General features: G+C 48.3%; 1 protein-coding gene across 2 annotated transcripts in view; it reads left to right on the top strand.

Annotated features, from left to right (window-relative positions):
• The window catches only part of FOXK1 (forkhead box K1), an 87633-nt gene that overhangs the window by 67018 nt on the left and 6748 nt on the right, over positions 1-13867 (top strand). Inside the window, exons 3-8 of one of the 2 annotated variants that reach the window (XM_083474738.1) lie at positions 4447-4603; positions 7110-7256; positions 7385-7578; positions 8727-8893; positions 9973-10254; positions 11918-12142. In XM_083474738.1, the coding sequence (XP_083330864.1) occupies positions 4447-4603; positions 7110-7256; positions 7385-7578; positions 8727-8893; positions 9973-10254; positions 11918-12142 (1172 nt within the window). The remainder of the gene's footprint in view (positions 1-4446; positions 4604-7109; positions 7257-7384; positions 7579-8726; positions 8894-9972; positions 10255-11917; positions 12143-13867) is intronic. The other variant, XM_083474739.1, reaches the window with a different exon arrangement.

Genomic DNA, 13867 nt, shown 5'->3' with positions numbered 1-13867 from the left:
TAACCACTGCACCACACTGCCTGTTGTGGATTTTCCTGATCCTTTGCCAAGGGCATGGAGCGAACGTGTGCCGTGCACGACTGTTAAGGGTGCTCTGAGGCCGGCTTCAGCTGGGGAGGGCGGGATATAAATATATTATTATTATTATTATTATTATTATTATTATTATTATTCTGTTCAGAGTAGATAGCCTGCCGCCTTCAGCTGTGGGTGCTGAGGGCTTGCTCCTTGCGGGTGACTGGCTAGCCGAAACCCCGCCCTCCGCCCCGGTGCTGAATTGCCCCATTGCAATTCACCCCCCTAAAAACATTCCTTCTCTCCCCCTCCCGCACCCAGTCCAATCTGTTTGATCATCTGTCTTGACCTGCTTATGAATCCTCCCAGTTGCTCCTGTTTTGTCTGGGAGAGGCAGCGCTTTCAGCAAGCAGTCATTATATTTCTGCTTTGTTGCTTGGCACACGTTCTCTCTCTCTCTGCCCCCCCCCCAGCCCTCTCCTCCAGATTTATAGCTCGTGCCACGAGTGCCATCTTGTGGCACTTCTCCCTGTGATTCTCCGACGCTTTCATTGCATGTTGCTGCCGAAATCTCTTGCAGCGAAAGGGAGTCGCTGCTGATGTGGATTAAGGAGTCTGGTATCAAGGCCAGCAGCTTCCAGATTTTTTCTACCTGTCCCCTGTGCAGGTGCTTGTGTTGGAATACAGAGACGCGGGTAGCGCTGTGGTCTAAACCACTGAGCCTCTTGGGCTTGCCGATCGGAAGGTCAGCAGTTCAAATCCCCATGACGGGGTGAGCTCCCGTCGCTCAGTCCCAGCTCCTGCCAACCTAGCAGTTTGAAAGCACACGTGTGTAAGTAGATAAATAGGTACCGCTCTGGCGGGAAGGTAAACGGTGGTTTCGTGCGCTCTGGTTTCTGTCACGGTGTCCCAGAAGCAGTTTAGCCCTGCTGGCCACACGACCTGGAAAGCTGTCTGCGGACAAACACCGGCTCCCTTGTCCTGAAAGCGAGATGAGTGCCGCAACCCCATTGTCACCTTTGACTGGGCTTAACCATCCAGGGGTCCTTTACCTTTACCTTTACCCTGCTTGTGTTGGAACCACAGGTGAACCGTTCCGGAAGTTCTGCCACACGCCCTCTTGGTAGTCAAGGTAACTCCACAATTAATAGGTAGTTGTTGTAGCAAGGAGCTCATATAGGTTTATAGTCACTCGCTTTGATATAAGCTAATTGGCTGGCTTTGATGCTGTCCTTATCTCTCTGGGGTTTGGTGCGCTGGGCTCCCAGAAAGGGGAGTTTGGGTATTTGCCACCTACGCCCTCATCTGGTCAGTAGGGCTGGGGATAATCTGGTTTTTCAGCTTCTTGGCATATCACCAGCTAAACATTGTGACCTGCAGATATATCACGTCTGAAATAAAGATGAAGCTGTTATTCAACTTCGTGATATATCACCAGCTAAAGGTTGTGATACACTAATATATCACAATGTCTGAAATAAGCTTGGAGCCTTGACTGGCTTCACAGTTTTTCCCACATAGTCATTTTGTGTGGCGCACACACATCAAAAATTATGAAACCATATCATGATATGTGCTTGAAACCAGTTTTTGACAATATATTGCCCAGCCCTGATTCGCAGTATATCCACCAGGTCAAAAACCATGAAACCGATAATCACGATATGGGCTTCAAACTGGTTTGGGATGATACATGGATATGGATACATGGTCAGAAGTCCTGGGAAGTCCTGGCCAAACTGATAAATGCTGCTTTGTGTTATAAGGAATATATCAACGTTCCCTTGGGTTTGGACAAACCATCTCCTTGCTGCAGCGTCCATATCTAAACACTCAGAAACCTTGTGGGCTGGTTTGCTGTAAGTGTACCCCTTTCTCTTTATAAGGCCCTGGACTGATCCACAATATACACAGTGCTACTCCCAAGACCCTACAAGACCCCCTTACCGCAATCAAAGGCCAGTGGGGCCACAACGTGGGATATGAAATAAACCCTGCCCAGTGGATTAACTGTGGGGTCTAAGCCTCCCTTCGAATCCATCTCAGTCCAAAGAAGGGGACTCACCTTGATTCTTACCTGTAAGGTAAAGGGACCCCTGACCATTAGGTCCAGTCGTGGCCGACTCTGGGGTTGCGGCGCTCATCTCGTTTTATTGGCTGAGGGAGCAGGCGTACAGCTTCCGGGTCATGTGGCCAGCATGACTAAGCCGCTTCTGGCAAACCAGAGAAGCGCATGGAAACGCCGCTTACCTTCCCACCAGAGCGGTACCTATTTATCTACTTGCACTTTGACGTGCTTTCGAACTGCTAGGTTGGCAGGAGCAGGGACACCCCGTTGTGGCGATTCAAACCGCCAACCTTCTGATTGGCAAGTCCTAGGCTCTGTGGTTTAACCCATAGCGCCACCCGCATCCCTATTCTTACCTGTAGGTGGTACCTGATGCCATGGAAGCTGGTGCTGATACACCCAGGAGCCTCGCCTGAACCCTGGAGAGATTGCACCTCTACAGGCATATATGTATCTGCTCTGATCTCTGCAGAAAAACACGGAATACTGTGGCAGACTCGAGGTCTGGGTTTCCGAGGTTTTCCTCTGTGTCGCTGAATCTTCACCTGGTCACTTTTAGGATTTCTTCGTTCCAGGGCTGGGTCAGTCGTCCAGCTCAGAGGGCCACATTGAAACCAGGTCAGGGTGGAGCGGGAGTCTTCAGGGCACAAGAGTTGTATGTTGTCCTCGTGAATAGGATAAAAGGCAAGCAGTAATTGGCAGACCCCCGCGGTAATTACTTTTCCAGTATTTGAGGGCAGCAACTTATTAAAACATTTCTTGAAAGCCCCCGAGAAAACTCTGAAGATACGGACTGGAGAAATGATGAATATTGAACAAGCGGTGGCTTCGTTCATTTCCGTCACTTTTCATATATATTAATTTCTGCAATCGGGAGGGCAGAGCTGAGATTCCCAGGAGAAACACTAAGAGGGACATGGGCTGCCCAGATACATTTTGAGGCTGGCTCTGCATTATTTAGCCAGTTGAGAAATCCAGCCTCCTTGTCTGTTGATTTTAACGTTGGTCTGTGAGCAGTGGGACCCGGTTTCAAAGATTTCCTGGGTGATCTCGGCTCAGTGACTTGCCCAGCCAGCGTACCTGGTGGGGTTCTCTTGAGAATAGATTGTGGTGGGTGCTGCTCCTGAGCTTTTCTGGAGAAATTGCAGGGATTAGCCATGGGATACATCACTGTTTCATTTCTATGATGGTTTATAAAGCCGTAAACTACTTGGGACCTAAATGCTTAAAAGTCCCAAGGATGGCAGCATGAGAACAGGGCCTTTTCTGCAGTGGCTCCCTGTTTGTGCGATGCTATCCCTGGGTGGGGATGGGGTTTTTTGCCTGGTGTCTTCATTATATATCACCAGGCGAAAACGTTTGTCTTCAACCAGGCCTTTGACTGATTGACATTTTTTACCCATTTTTAAATGGGAGAGGGGGAGTTCATTGGTTTGGGGGGTGTTTTTCTGTTCTTGTTTTTATTACGTACCGTATTTTTCGCTCTATAAGACGCACCAGACCACAAGGCGCACCTAGTTTTTGGAGGAGGAAAACAAGGGAAAAAAATATTCTGAATCCCAGAAGCCAGAACAGCAAGAGGGATCACTGCGCAGCGAAAGCAGCGATCCCTCTTGCTGTTCTAGCTTCTGGGATAGCTGCATAGCCTGCATTCGCTCCATAGGACGCACACACATTTCCCCTTACTTTTTAGGAGGGAAAAAGTGAGTCTTATAGAGCAAAAAATACGGTATTCTGTATGTTTTTTATTTTGTGTTTTTATTCTGCGATATACAGATGAAGGGCAATATACAAATTTAATAAATCACAGTACAGTGGTACCGTAGTCCCTTGGAACCCAAACTCTGCAAACACAGAAGTGTTCGGTTTGTGAACTTTTTTCAGAAGCCGAATGTGCTCCGGTTTGAGTGCTACGCTTCTGGTTTGAGTGTTACGCTGTGATCTGTCTGTTTTTGTGGCTCTTTTGTTTTTTGTGACTGTGTGGAACCCAGTTCAGCCAATGATTGATTGATTGTGTGACTGCAGTACATTGTTGATTGCTTTCATTTTATGGATCAGTGGTCTCGTTAGATAGTAAAATTCATATTGTATTGCTGTTTTAGGGGTTGTTGTTTTTTAAAGTCTGGAACGGATTAATCCGCCTTGCATTGCTTTCTATGGGAAAGTGTGCCTTGGTTTTGGAACGCTGATGTGTTAACCTGTGTACATTGCTTCTGTATATATGCAATAAAGCCCTTCCAATCTTCCTTAAATTCATTATCCTCTCTTCCTCTTCGTTTCATTGTCAATTTTGCCAATAATAAATTACTATTATTATTATTATTATTATTATTATTATTATTATTATTACTTTTTCTCCACAGTGTTCCCAACTCGTGCCCAGCCAGTCCACGTGGTGCTGGGTCCTCAGGATACCGCTTCGCACAGAATATTACCTCGGACCTGCAGCTGGTGGCGGAATATGCGGCCAAGGCAACGTCTGAGCAGCAGGCGGATGCATCTGGCGGAGACAGCCCAAAGGTACCACAAAACCTTCCCCTCTTCTTCTGCATCCTTGCAAAGGCCGGGGAGCCCGGCGTTCCATTAATCACTGCTAACGGCGGCAGCTCAGCTGTCACTTCCTCCCCTCTAGGGTCGCGACGGGGTGGGCTCCCTGGTTCCGGTACCAGACAGTTGAGTAAATTGTAGATGCATTCCTGCCAAAGGATTCCCCTCAAGGGTCAAGCGAGAGCTGCTTCTCCTGTCCAGCCAGGCAGGTTGGCGTAACGTTTCATACAAGGTCTCTCTCTCGAGGGGGTCTGCAAGGGTGTTCAACTGCAAGGGTGTTCAACTCGATGGCTTTTCTCTTGAAACCATCGCGCTTAAATAAGATAAAAGTTGGAATTGCAGTACAGTCATACCTCATGTTGGGACGCAGGTGGCGCTGTGGGTAAAACCTCAGTGCCTAGGACTTGCCGATCGCATGGTCGGCGGTTTGAATCCCCGTAGCAGGGTGAGCTCCCGTCTTTCGGTCCCAGCTCCTGCCCACCTAGCAGTTCGAAAGCACCCCTAAGTGCAAGTAGATAAATAGGGACCGCTTTCTAGCAGGAAGGTAAACGGCATTTCCGTTTGCTGTGCTGGTGCCGGCTCGCCAGAGCAGCTTCGTCACGCTGGCCACGTGACCCGGAAGTGTCTCCGGAAAGCGCTGGCCCCCGGCCTCTTAAGCGAGATGGGTGCACAACCCCAGAGTCGGACACGACTGGCCCGTACGGGCAGGGGTACCTTTACCTTTACCGTATCTCATGTTACGTTTGCTTCAGGTTGAGCGTTTTCAGGTTACGTTCCGCAGCAACCCGGAAGTATCAGAAAGGGTTACTTCCGGGTTTCGCCGCATGCGCAGACACACAAAATGATGTCATGTGCAGAAGCGGCGAATCGTGACATGCACAGACGAGGGTTGCACTCTGCTCATGTATGGTCAAAGGCCTGGAAACGATGCCTTATGAGGAACGGCTAAGGGAGCTGGGCATGTTTAGCCTGGAGAAGAGGAGGTTAAGGGGTGATATGATAGCCATGTTCAAATATATAAAAGGATGTCACATAGAGGAGGGAGAAAGGTTGTTTTCTGCTGCTCCAGAGAAGCGGACACGGAGCAATGGAGCCAAACTACAAGAAAGAAGATTCCACCTAAACATTAGGACGAACTTCCTGACAGTAAGAGCTGTTCGACAGTGGAATTTGCTGCCAAGGAGTGTGGTGGAGTCTCCTACTTTGGAGGTCTTTAAGCAGAGGCTTGACAACCATATGTCAGGAGTGCTCTGATGGTGTTTCCTGCTTGGCAGGGGGTTGGACTCAATGGCCCTTGTGGTCTCTTCCAACTCTATGATTCTATGATTCTATGTTGCATACGGGCCTCCGGAATAGATCTCGTTTGCAACCAGAGGTACCACTGTACAGATGCCGCAAACCTGGAAGCAAGTGTTCTGGTTTGCAAGCATTTTTCGGAAGCCAAACGTCTGACTGGCTTCTGATTGAGTGCAGGAAGATCCTGCAGCAAGTCAGAAGCCACGCCTTGGTTTTCGAACGGTTTCAGGAATCAAACAGACTCCCAGAACAGATAAAGTTCGAGAACTAAAGTACCACTGTATCTTGAACGCACCGCATCAGGAAAAAGACAAGAAGAAAGCAGTTTTTATAAGCAGAAGTGCAATGTCATAGAACTGCAGAATTCGAGGGGCCCCCAAGGGCAGGAATCACAACTCAAGCATCCACGACAGGTGGCCATTCAACATCTGCTTAAAGGATTTTTAAAAACAGGTTCAAATCTCTGCTGGCTAAAATATCAGAGGTTGCCTCTGGAAGAGGCGTTACAAGAGGCATCAGCACAAGAATTTCTCTCCAGCATCAGATCAAAGCTCCACCTGGTCTGGCATCAGTGCCTTTGGGAAGCCTGCAAACAGGGCACGGCCCACGCCTGTTGCTTCAATCGTGAGAAGACTTTATGCAATTAAAAAAGCAAAACAGAGCTTCTCCATCAGTGGCTGTTGGGTCACGTGGAGGAATCACGGTTTGGCCTTAGAAGCAGAGATATAGGGGATTTTCCACTGCGAAACTGTTTCATTGGTTGGGGTAGGGACACAGAGGGGTTGTTTGCTCTTGCCTTGGGACGCATCTGCCTTGCCGGCTGCTGTTGTGCTCAGCAAAATCTCCCCCAAACAGTTAATGAGCTGCTGTGCCACCAAAAACTCCCTTGCGTCATTGCAAAGATTTGATGACACTAGCAGGATTGAAGTAAATCCTAGGATGAGGATATATAGTAAAGAGTTAAATTGTGCAATTGGATTTGATATGTGATACCTGTTGAAGGAAAGGAAGGAAGTAGTAAGCTCGGCAAAGCAAAAAAGGTTTTTTGTGTTTCTTTTTGTAATGTTGGAAATGTTGTTTAAAGGAAACCAATAAAAATTTATATATATATATATATATATATATATATATATATATATATAAACTCCCTTGCACCCCTGTCTTTTGTGCCGCTCACCTGCAGGATGAGTCCAAGCCTCCGTACTCCTACGCCCAGCTGATTGTCCAAGCTATCTCGTCGGCCCAGGACCGGCAGTTAACACTAAGTGGCATCTATGCCCACATCACCAAGCATTACCCGTATTACAGGACGGCGGATAAAGGCTGGCAGGTGAGCAAGCGCCTTGCCCGGGGGGGGGGGGTGTCTGCAGAGGTGGAGCTCTCGGTCTTGCTCGAAACAAAATTCAATCCACCACTTGGCTTTGGGGTCGTCATCCTCCTGCCTCTTTCTCCCCGCAGAATTCCATTCGGCACAACCTTTCCTTGAACCGCTATTTTATTAAAGTCCCGCGTTCCCAGGAGGAGCCTGGGAAGGGCTCGTTCTGGAGGATAGATCCCCCCTCCGAAGGCAAACTGGTGGAACAGGCCTTCCGGAAACGGAGGCAGAGGGGGGTGTCCTGCTTCCGAACCCCCTTCGGGCCTCTCTCATCCCGGTAAGTTGTTCTTCTTCTTGCTGTTGTTTATATCCCGTCTTTTCCTCTGACACAGGGACTCAAGGTGGCACCAACTCCTGGCATGCGCTTCCCACTGGCAGGCTGCCAACATGCCAGATTTGGCAAGGCTGAAAGGGGCAGCATACATCTTATCCGCTCAGTCAAGCTTTTGATTAACCATCTGAATAACTATAGGGGGAATTTTCCAAGTCAAACCCATTTTGCTGTGGGTGGCACTAATCAGCAAGCTATTGGGGAGGGAGATAAGGGATGCTAGCAATAAAGGAGGCTGCCTGGGAGGTAAAGACAGTGAACTTGCAAGGAGAGGAGACAGGAAAACTAAAGGAATGAGGAGAGAAGTTAGAAGAAAAGGAGGAGCAAAAAACTGCTCCAGCTAAGGAAAAGACACTAAGGCAAACAAGAGGGAAGGGAGTGTTGAAAGGAAGCAGCTGATTGGCAAGCAGTCAGGGAGGGAGATAAGGGACGCTAGAGAGAAAGGAGGCTTCCTCAGGATTTTTGCATTGGGTCACCCCAAATTCAACATCAGATAACATAGCATGTCGATGGCTACAGCCTGCACCAAAAAAAACCACACATCCGCTGTTTCGTGGGGCCCCAGTGGTGCAAAAATGTGGTTACAAAGCACGGATCCACATGGATTCTCAGGATTTTTGCATTGGGCTACCCCAAACTCACCTGTCAAATCGCATGTCTGTGGCCACAGCATAAACCACAAAAATCATACTTCCACTGTTTTACTCAGAATTTTTTTTTCTTGTTTTCCTCCTCTAAAAACTAAGTGCGTCTTATGGAGCGAGAAATACAATACCTCCTAAAAACAAGTCAGGATGAAATTAAAATCTAATTAGATGACTTTCCCCAGGATTAGGGTTGGGAACAGTAAATGCTCATCAGGCCCAACTGTTTGTAAAGTAAATGGGCGAGGTTCTCCAGGTTTGGGGGCATGGGGCTGCTCTTCACTGTAATTCTGGCTGCATGATTCACACGGTCACCAGACCCACACAAATGAAGGAAAATCCGGCGAGTCCTGTCCCGTCCAGCGGCTGGCTCTCCTAGTGCCCAACTAGGCGCCTTAGCCGAGCCTCCCGCTGTCCTCGCCTTTGGCTCACTGCCTTCTTGCCTTCCAGGAGTGCCCCTGCGTCTCCAACTCACCCTGGCCTGCTGTCGCCCCACACCAGTGGCCTACAGACCCCAGAGTGCCTGTCCAGGGAGGGGTCGCCCATTCCGCATGACCACGACTTCGGCTCAAAACTAGCCTCTGTCCCAGAGTATCGGTATTCGCAGAGCGCCCCCGGTGAGTAAATTGCGGTGTTTCTTTGCAGGAGAGAAGGAATTACATTATTTGGTGTGGCAGCAGCTGCCCTTGGGAACTCCCCGCCTATTGACCTCACGCAGGCGCCTTCTTTGTATAGGCAGCCCAAGATTTGCAACGGGGGGGGGGGCGTTCCTGGTCCCTATGCACATAAGCCCACTCTTATGATCTGCACGTCCATTGAAAGAGTTCAAAATGGTCACAGCTTGTACTCTTTTCGGTGCCTGTTAGAATCATTTTGGTGCAGAGATACACAGAATGCTGGTGTGTATTTTAATCTGCTTTCAGCCCACTGCAGATTTTTTTTAAAAGTTTTAAATATTTGGGGTTGGGGGGTTATAATAGTTTTTATTGGTTTTTAAAAGAACAAATTCAAAATAATAAAGGGGAAAAAACTTTTACCATATCCATATATGAGATTCTCTGAATTTCACGACTTCATTCCGTGAAAAATTCATTCCGTGGAGGCTGCGATCCAACGGCAGCCATAGGAACTTTGTTTTGGAGTAACACCAGTGCTATTTTTCTGTGGAGACACAAGAGGACGCATCCCCCTACACATTTTGTGAATCTAACAGGAAAAGAAATCCGTTGTATTTATTTTCCCTGATTTGAACTGTATTTATTTTCTCCCCGGTGGTGATTTTCTTGAGTCAAAATGAGAGTATCCCTAAACATTTTTTAAGGGAAAAAAAGCACTGAGTTATATCATAAAATTATATATCAACCGAAAGATAATTTAATGAAGAATGTAATGCAATAACTTTTATGAAGGATTATTTATTACAACAGCAGTCATAAAGAAGAAACGTGAAGCACACAGAAAAAATGAGATATACAGGTTAAATTGCCATGTTGGCACTTGGTGATAAATAAGTGGGTTTTTTGTTGCAGTTTGGGCACTCGGTCTGTAATGAAGGTTCGCCATCGCTGTCTCAGAGTCATTGAGCTTCAGCGGATAGGAGTTGGAGCCCAGCAGCTGCCCTGCTTTACCTGAGTGCTGGTTCTCTTGCGGTCAAAGCCCCCTCCTGTTCCAATTTCCCTTTTCCTTTTCTTTCCAGGCTCGCCCGTGAGTGCCCAGCCGGTGATCATGGCCCTCCCTCCCCGGCCCTCGGCCCTCGTGGCCAAGCCGGTGGCCTACATGCCAGCCTCCATCGTGACCTCTCAGCAGCCTTCGGGGCACGCCATCCACGTCGTCCAGCAGGCCCCCACGGTCACCATGGTCAGGGTGGTCACCACCTCCGCCAACTCGGCCAATGGGTACATACTGACCAACCAGGTGCCGGCCGCAGGCACCCATGAAGCAGCAGGAGCCGTCTTGGACCTGGCTGGTGAGACCAGAGGTAGAGTAGCACTCTGATGGGATGTGGGTTCCCCACGGGGAACGCTTTTGCCTATCCATTTGCAAACTGCTTTAGTAAACTCACAAAAAACCCAGGAAGATTCAGCTGGCACCTTCATTCTACGCCTTTAGGTGCCAGGTGAAAACGTTCCTGTTTAGCCAGGCCTTTGGCTGGTTGGCATCCGATGCCCTTTTAAAATTAATCAAGTGTCCAATCCATCTGTCGGCCGAGAGATTTAAATCTTGGGACAAGGCTGCCCTGGAGTCCTTGCGGATTAGGCAAACCAGTTAGGAGTGGGGTACATCTTCAAGCATGTGGGCAAACTCTCTTCATAAGGGATTTAACAATAGCATCCTTCAATTGTAACATATGGACTGGAAACACAGAGCTGTAGAGGCTTTGCTCCATTTGACATTTGCACTACAAATCATCACTAATAATAATAATAATAATAATAATAATAATAATAATAATTTCATTTATCTATCACATATGCCAAAGTGTTTACTAGGTGGTTTACAACTGTAAATAGGGCACGGATGGCGCTGTGGTCTAAACCACTGAGCCTCTTGGGCCTGCCGATCGGAAGGTCGGCAGTTCGAATCCCCGCAGCAGGGTGAGCTCCCATTGCTCCGTCCCAGCTCCTGCCAACCTAGCAGTTTGAAAGCATGCTAGTGCAAGTAGATAAATAGGTACCACTCTGGCAGGAAGGTAAACAGCGTTTCCGTGCACTCTGGTTTCTGTCGTGGTGTCCCGGTGCACCAGAAACAGTTTAGTCCTGCTGACCACATGACCAGGAAGGCTGTCTGTGGACAAATGCCGGCTCCCTTGGCCTGAAAGCGAGATGAGCGCCACAACCCCATAGTCACCTTTGACTGGACTTAACCGTCCAGCAGTTTTTTTACTTTTTTATTTTTACTTTTACCTTTTTACTTTTTTTACAACTGTAAAATCAGTCCGTTATTAATATGCACAATAGCATTGAGACCTCCTTAATTAAAAGAAAGAAGCATAACAGTCAAAACAATCGGATCAGAAGTTCATTTCAAGGAAACCCTGGCCTGGGCTGGTGTGTCTTCTGACATCTGCCTCTCGTATTTCAGCAGGGAGACCCTGGTATTTAATACAGAATAGATCAGATGAATAATTAACCAAAGGCAAAACTGCAGAGCTGTAAATCCAGTCATCTCAAAGCAATATTACATCACATAAATTTAGTTGTCCAAATAACTCTCTGTTGTCCTGAGCATCTATGTGATTTTGCTGCTGCTCTGACAGATAGCCGAAAGTCAGGCCTTTCTGTCTCCGCGGAGGCTAAGAAAGCAAGTAAATAAATAAGATGTCCTCTGGAATCAATCAGCGTTCATTTCACTCGAACTCGGAAAGGAGAACTTTTACTGCAGCTCACTTTGAGAGATGGGGGTGTGAGGCGTGCCCTCTGTCTCTCCGTTCCCTGCAGAGTCACTGGTGGAAATTGCAGGCGTTACTGAAAATAATATTTCCGTACCGCTCATCCAGAGGAAGGGAGTAAGAAGCGAAAAAGGGCGGAGGAAACAGGCCCCTGAGGCTGCATGGGCAATAACAGGGACAATTCAGCTCAATTCTCTGACTCTGCCCAGAATGAACAGCCAGGTCGACAACTGAATCTTTCTTTCTTTTGCAGGGATGGATGAGAAGCCAACCATTGCGTTTGCTGCAATCCCCACTGCCAGCCGAGTTATTCAAACCGTGGCCAGTCAGATGGCCCAGGGGGTCCCGGGGCAAACAGTCACCATCCTCCAGCAAGCAGCGCCCATGACCATTGGGCAACACCAGCTCCCCGTCCGGGCAGTGACGCAGAACGGGAAGCATGCCGTGCCCACCAACAGCCTTTCTGGCAGCGCTTACGGTAGGCCATCCCTCCCTCTTCTCTCCATTGCCCTGGTGCCCCTCAGGTTCCCGGGACAAACTCCGTTGTCCGTGGCATCTGTCTTCAGGCCCCGAGGTCTGGACCGCACTCTTCAGCCACAGAAGCAATACTGGGACGAATGCCTCTTCCTGTCTCATCTTGCCTGCTCCTGAGATCAGCAGGAGAAGCTCCGCCAGAGGCCCTACACGAGCCTCTTGGGACAGGGCCTTTTTTGCTGTGGCACCCCGGCTCTGGAAAAGCCACAGCATATCGCCTCCGACAGTTGAGGCAGAGCATAGCCTTTGTGGCTAGCAGCCATTGATAGCCCTCCCCTCTTCAATGAATTTGCCCAGTTCTGTTTTAAAGCCATCCAGGTTGGCGGCTGTCTCTGCGGAAGTGAGTTCCATAGATTTAACTCTGTGCTGCCTAAAGAAGTGCTTTCTTTTCTATGCCCTGAATCTCCCAACCTTCAGCTCCATTGAATTTCCACAAGTTCCAGTTTTAGGAGAGAGGGAGGAAAGCATTTCTCTGCCACTTTCTGCACGCTGTGAATAATTTTACAAACTTCCATCATGTCTCTCCTCTGACTTGCCCTTTTTAATAAACCGCAGCCTTTCCCAACCCTTCAATCTTCTTTTTGAGGCAAGGCAACCAGAACTGGACACAGTATTAGAAATGTGGTCGACCCAGAGATTTTTGGAATCGCATAATGATCCTAGCAGTTTTCTTCCAGTAACCAACACTGCGTCAACATCATCCTTGAGCTCTCCATTATGTTCCCTTGGCCTCATTCCTGGTTGCTCACCTGCAGTCCAGACCCCACAGGAATATATGTGACATTTAAGATCCTTTTCCTTGACGTGCACCCATCGATTTGCACACACTTACTCAGAATTGCATTTCCCATTTTACCCCCCATTTGCTCAGTTTGGAGAGGACCCTTTGGAGATCTCTGTAATGACCCTTAACAATTTGTGTCACGGTGATTGGTTTTAGGCCCCCCCCCCCAAGTGCCACTTTAGTTTAGCGCAAGGGTTAATAATAATAATAATAATAATAATAATAATAATAATAATCTATTATTTATATCACATCCATCTCACCAGGTTTCCCCAGCCACTCGGGGCAGCTTCCAGCAAAATATTGAAATACAATACTTCATCAAATGTTAAAAGCTTCCCTAAACAGGGCTGCCTTCAGATGTATTCTGAAAGTCAGATACAGTAGAACCTTGACTTACCACCACCCCTACTCGCGAACAATTCGACTTGTGACCGCGGCAAATCCAGAAGTAAATACCGGGTTTGCCGCAATTTGCGCACACACAGAAGCGGCTGCCGCCGTCTGCATATGCGCAGAATGGCGCTGCCGCTGAATGCGCACACGCAGAACGGCGCTTTTACCAGCAACCTGGATCGACTCACGAACGGACCTCCAGAACGGATTCCATAAACGAGTAGAGGTTCCACTGTAGTTGTTTATTTCCTTGGCATCTGATGGGAGGGCGTTCCACAGGGCGGGCGCCACTACCAAGAAGGCCCTCTGCCTGGTTCCCTGTAACTTGGCTTCTCGCAGGGAGGGAACTGCCAGAAGGCCCTGGGAGCTGGACCTCAGTGTCTGGGCTGGACGATGGGGGTGGGGACGCTCCTTCAGATATACTGGACTTTAAAGGTCAGCACCAACACTCTGAATTGTGCTCGGAAACATACTGGGAACCAATGTAGG

Source organism: Podarcis liolepis (assembly GCF_965112155.1).
Source record: "Podarcis liolepis genome assembly, chromosome: 14".
Classification (NCBI taxonomy): Eukaryota; Metazoa; Chordata; class Lepidosauria; order Squamata; family Lacertidae; genus Podarcis; species Podarcis liolepis.
Note: the sequence above shows the minus strand (reverse complement) of the source record. Positions and strands in the feature narration are given on the sequence as shown.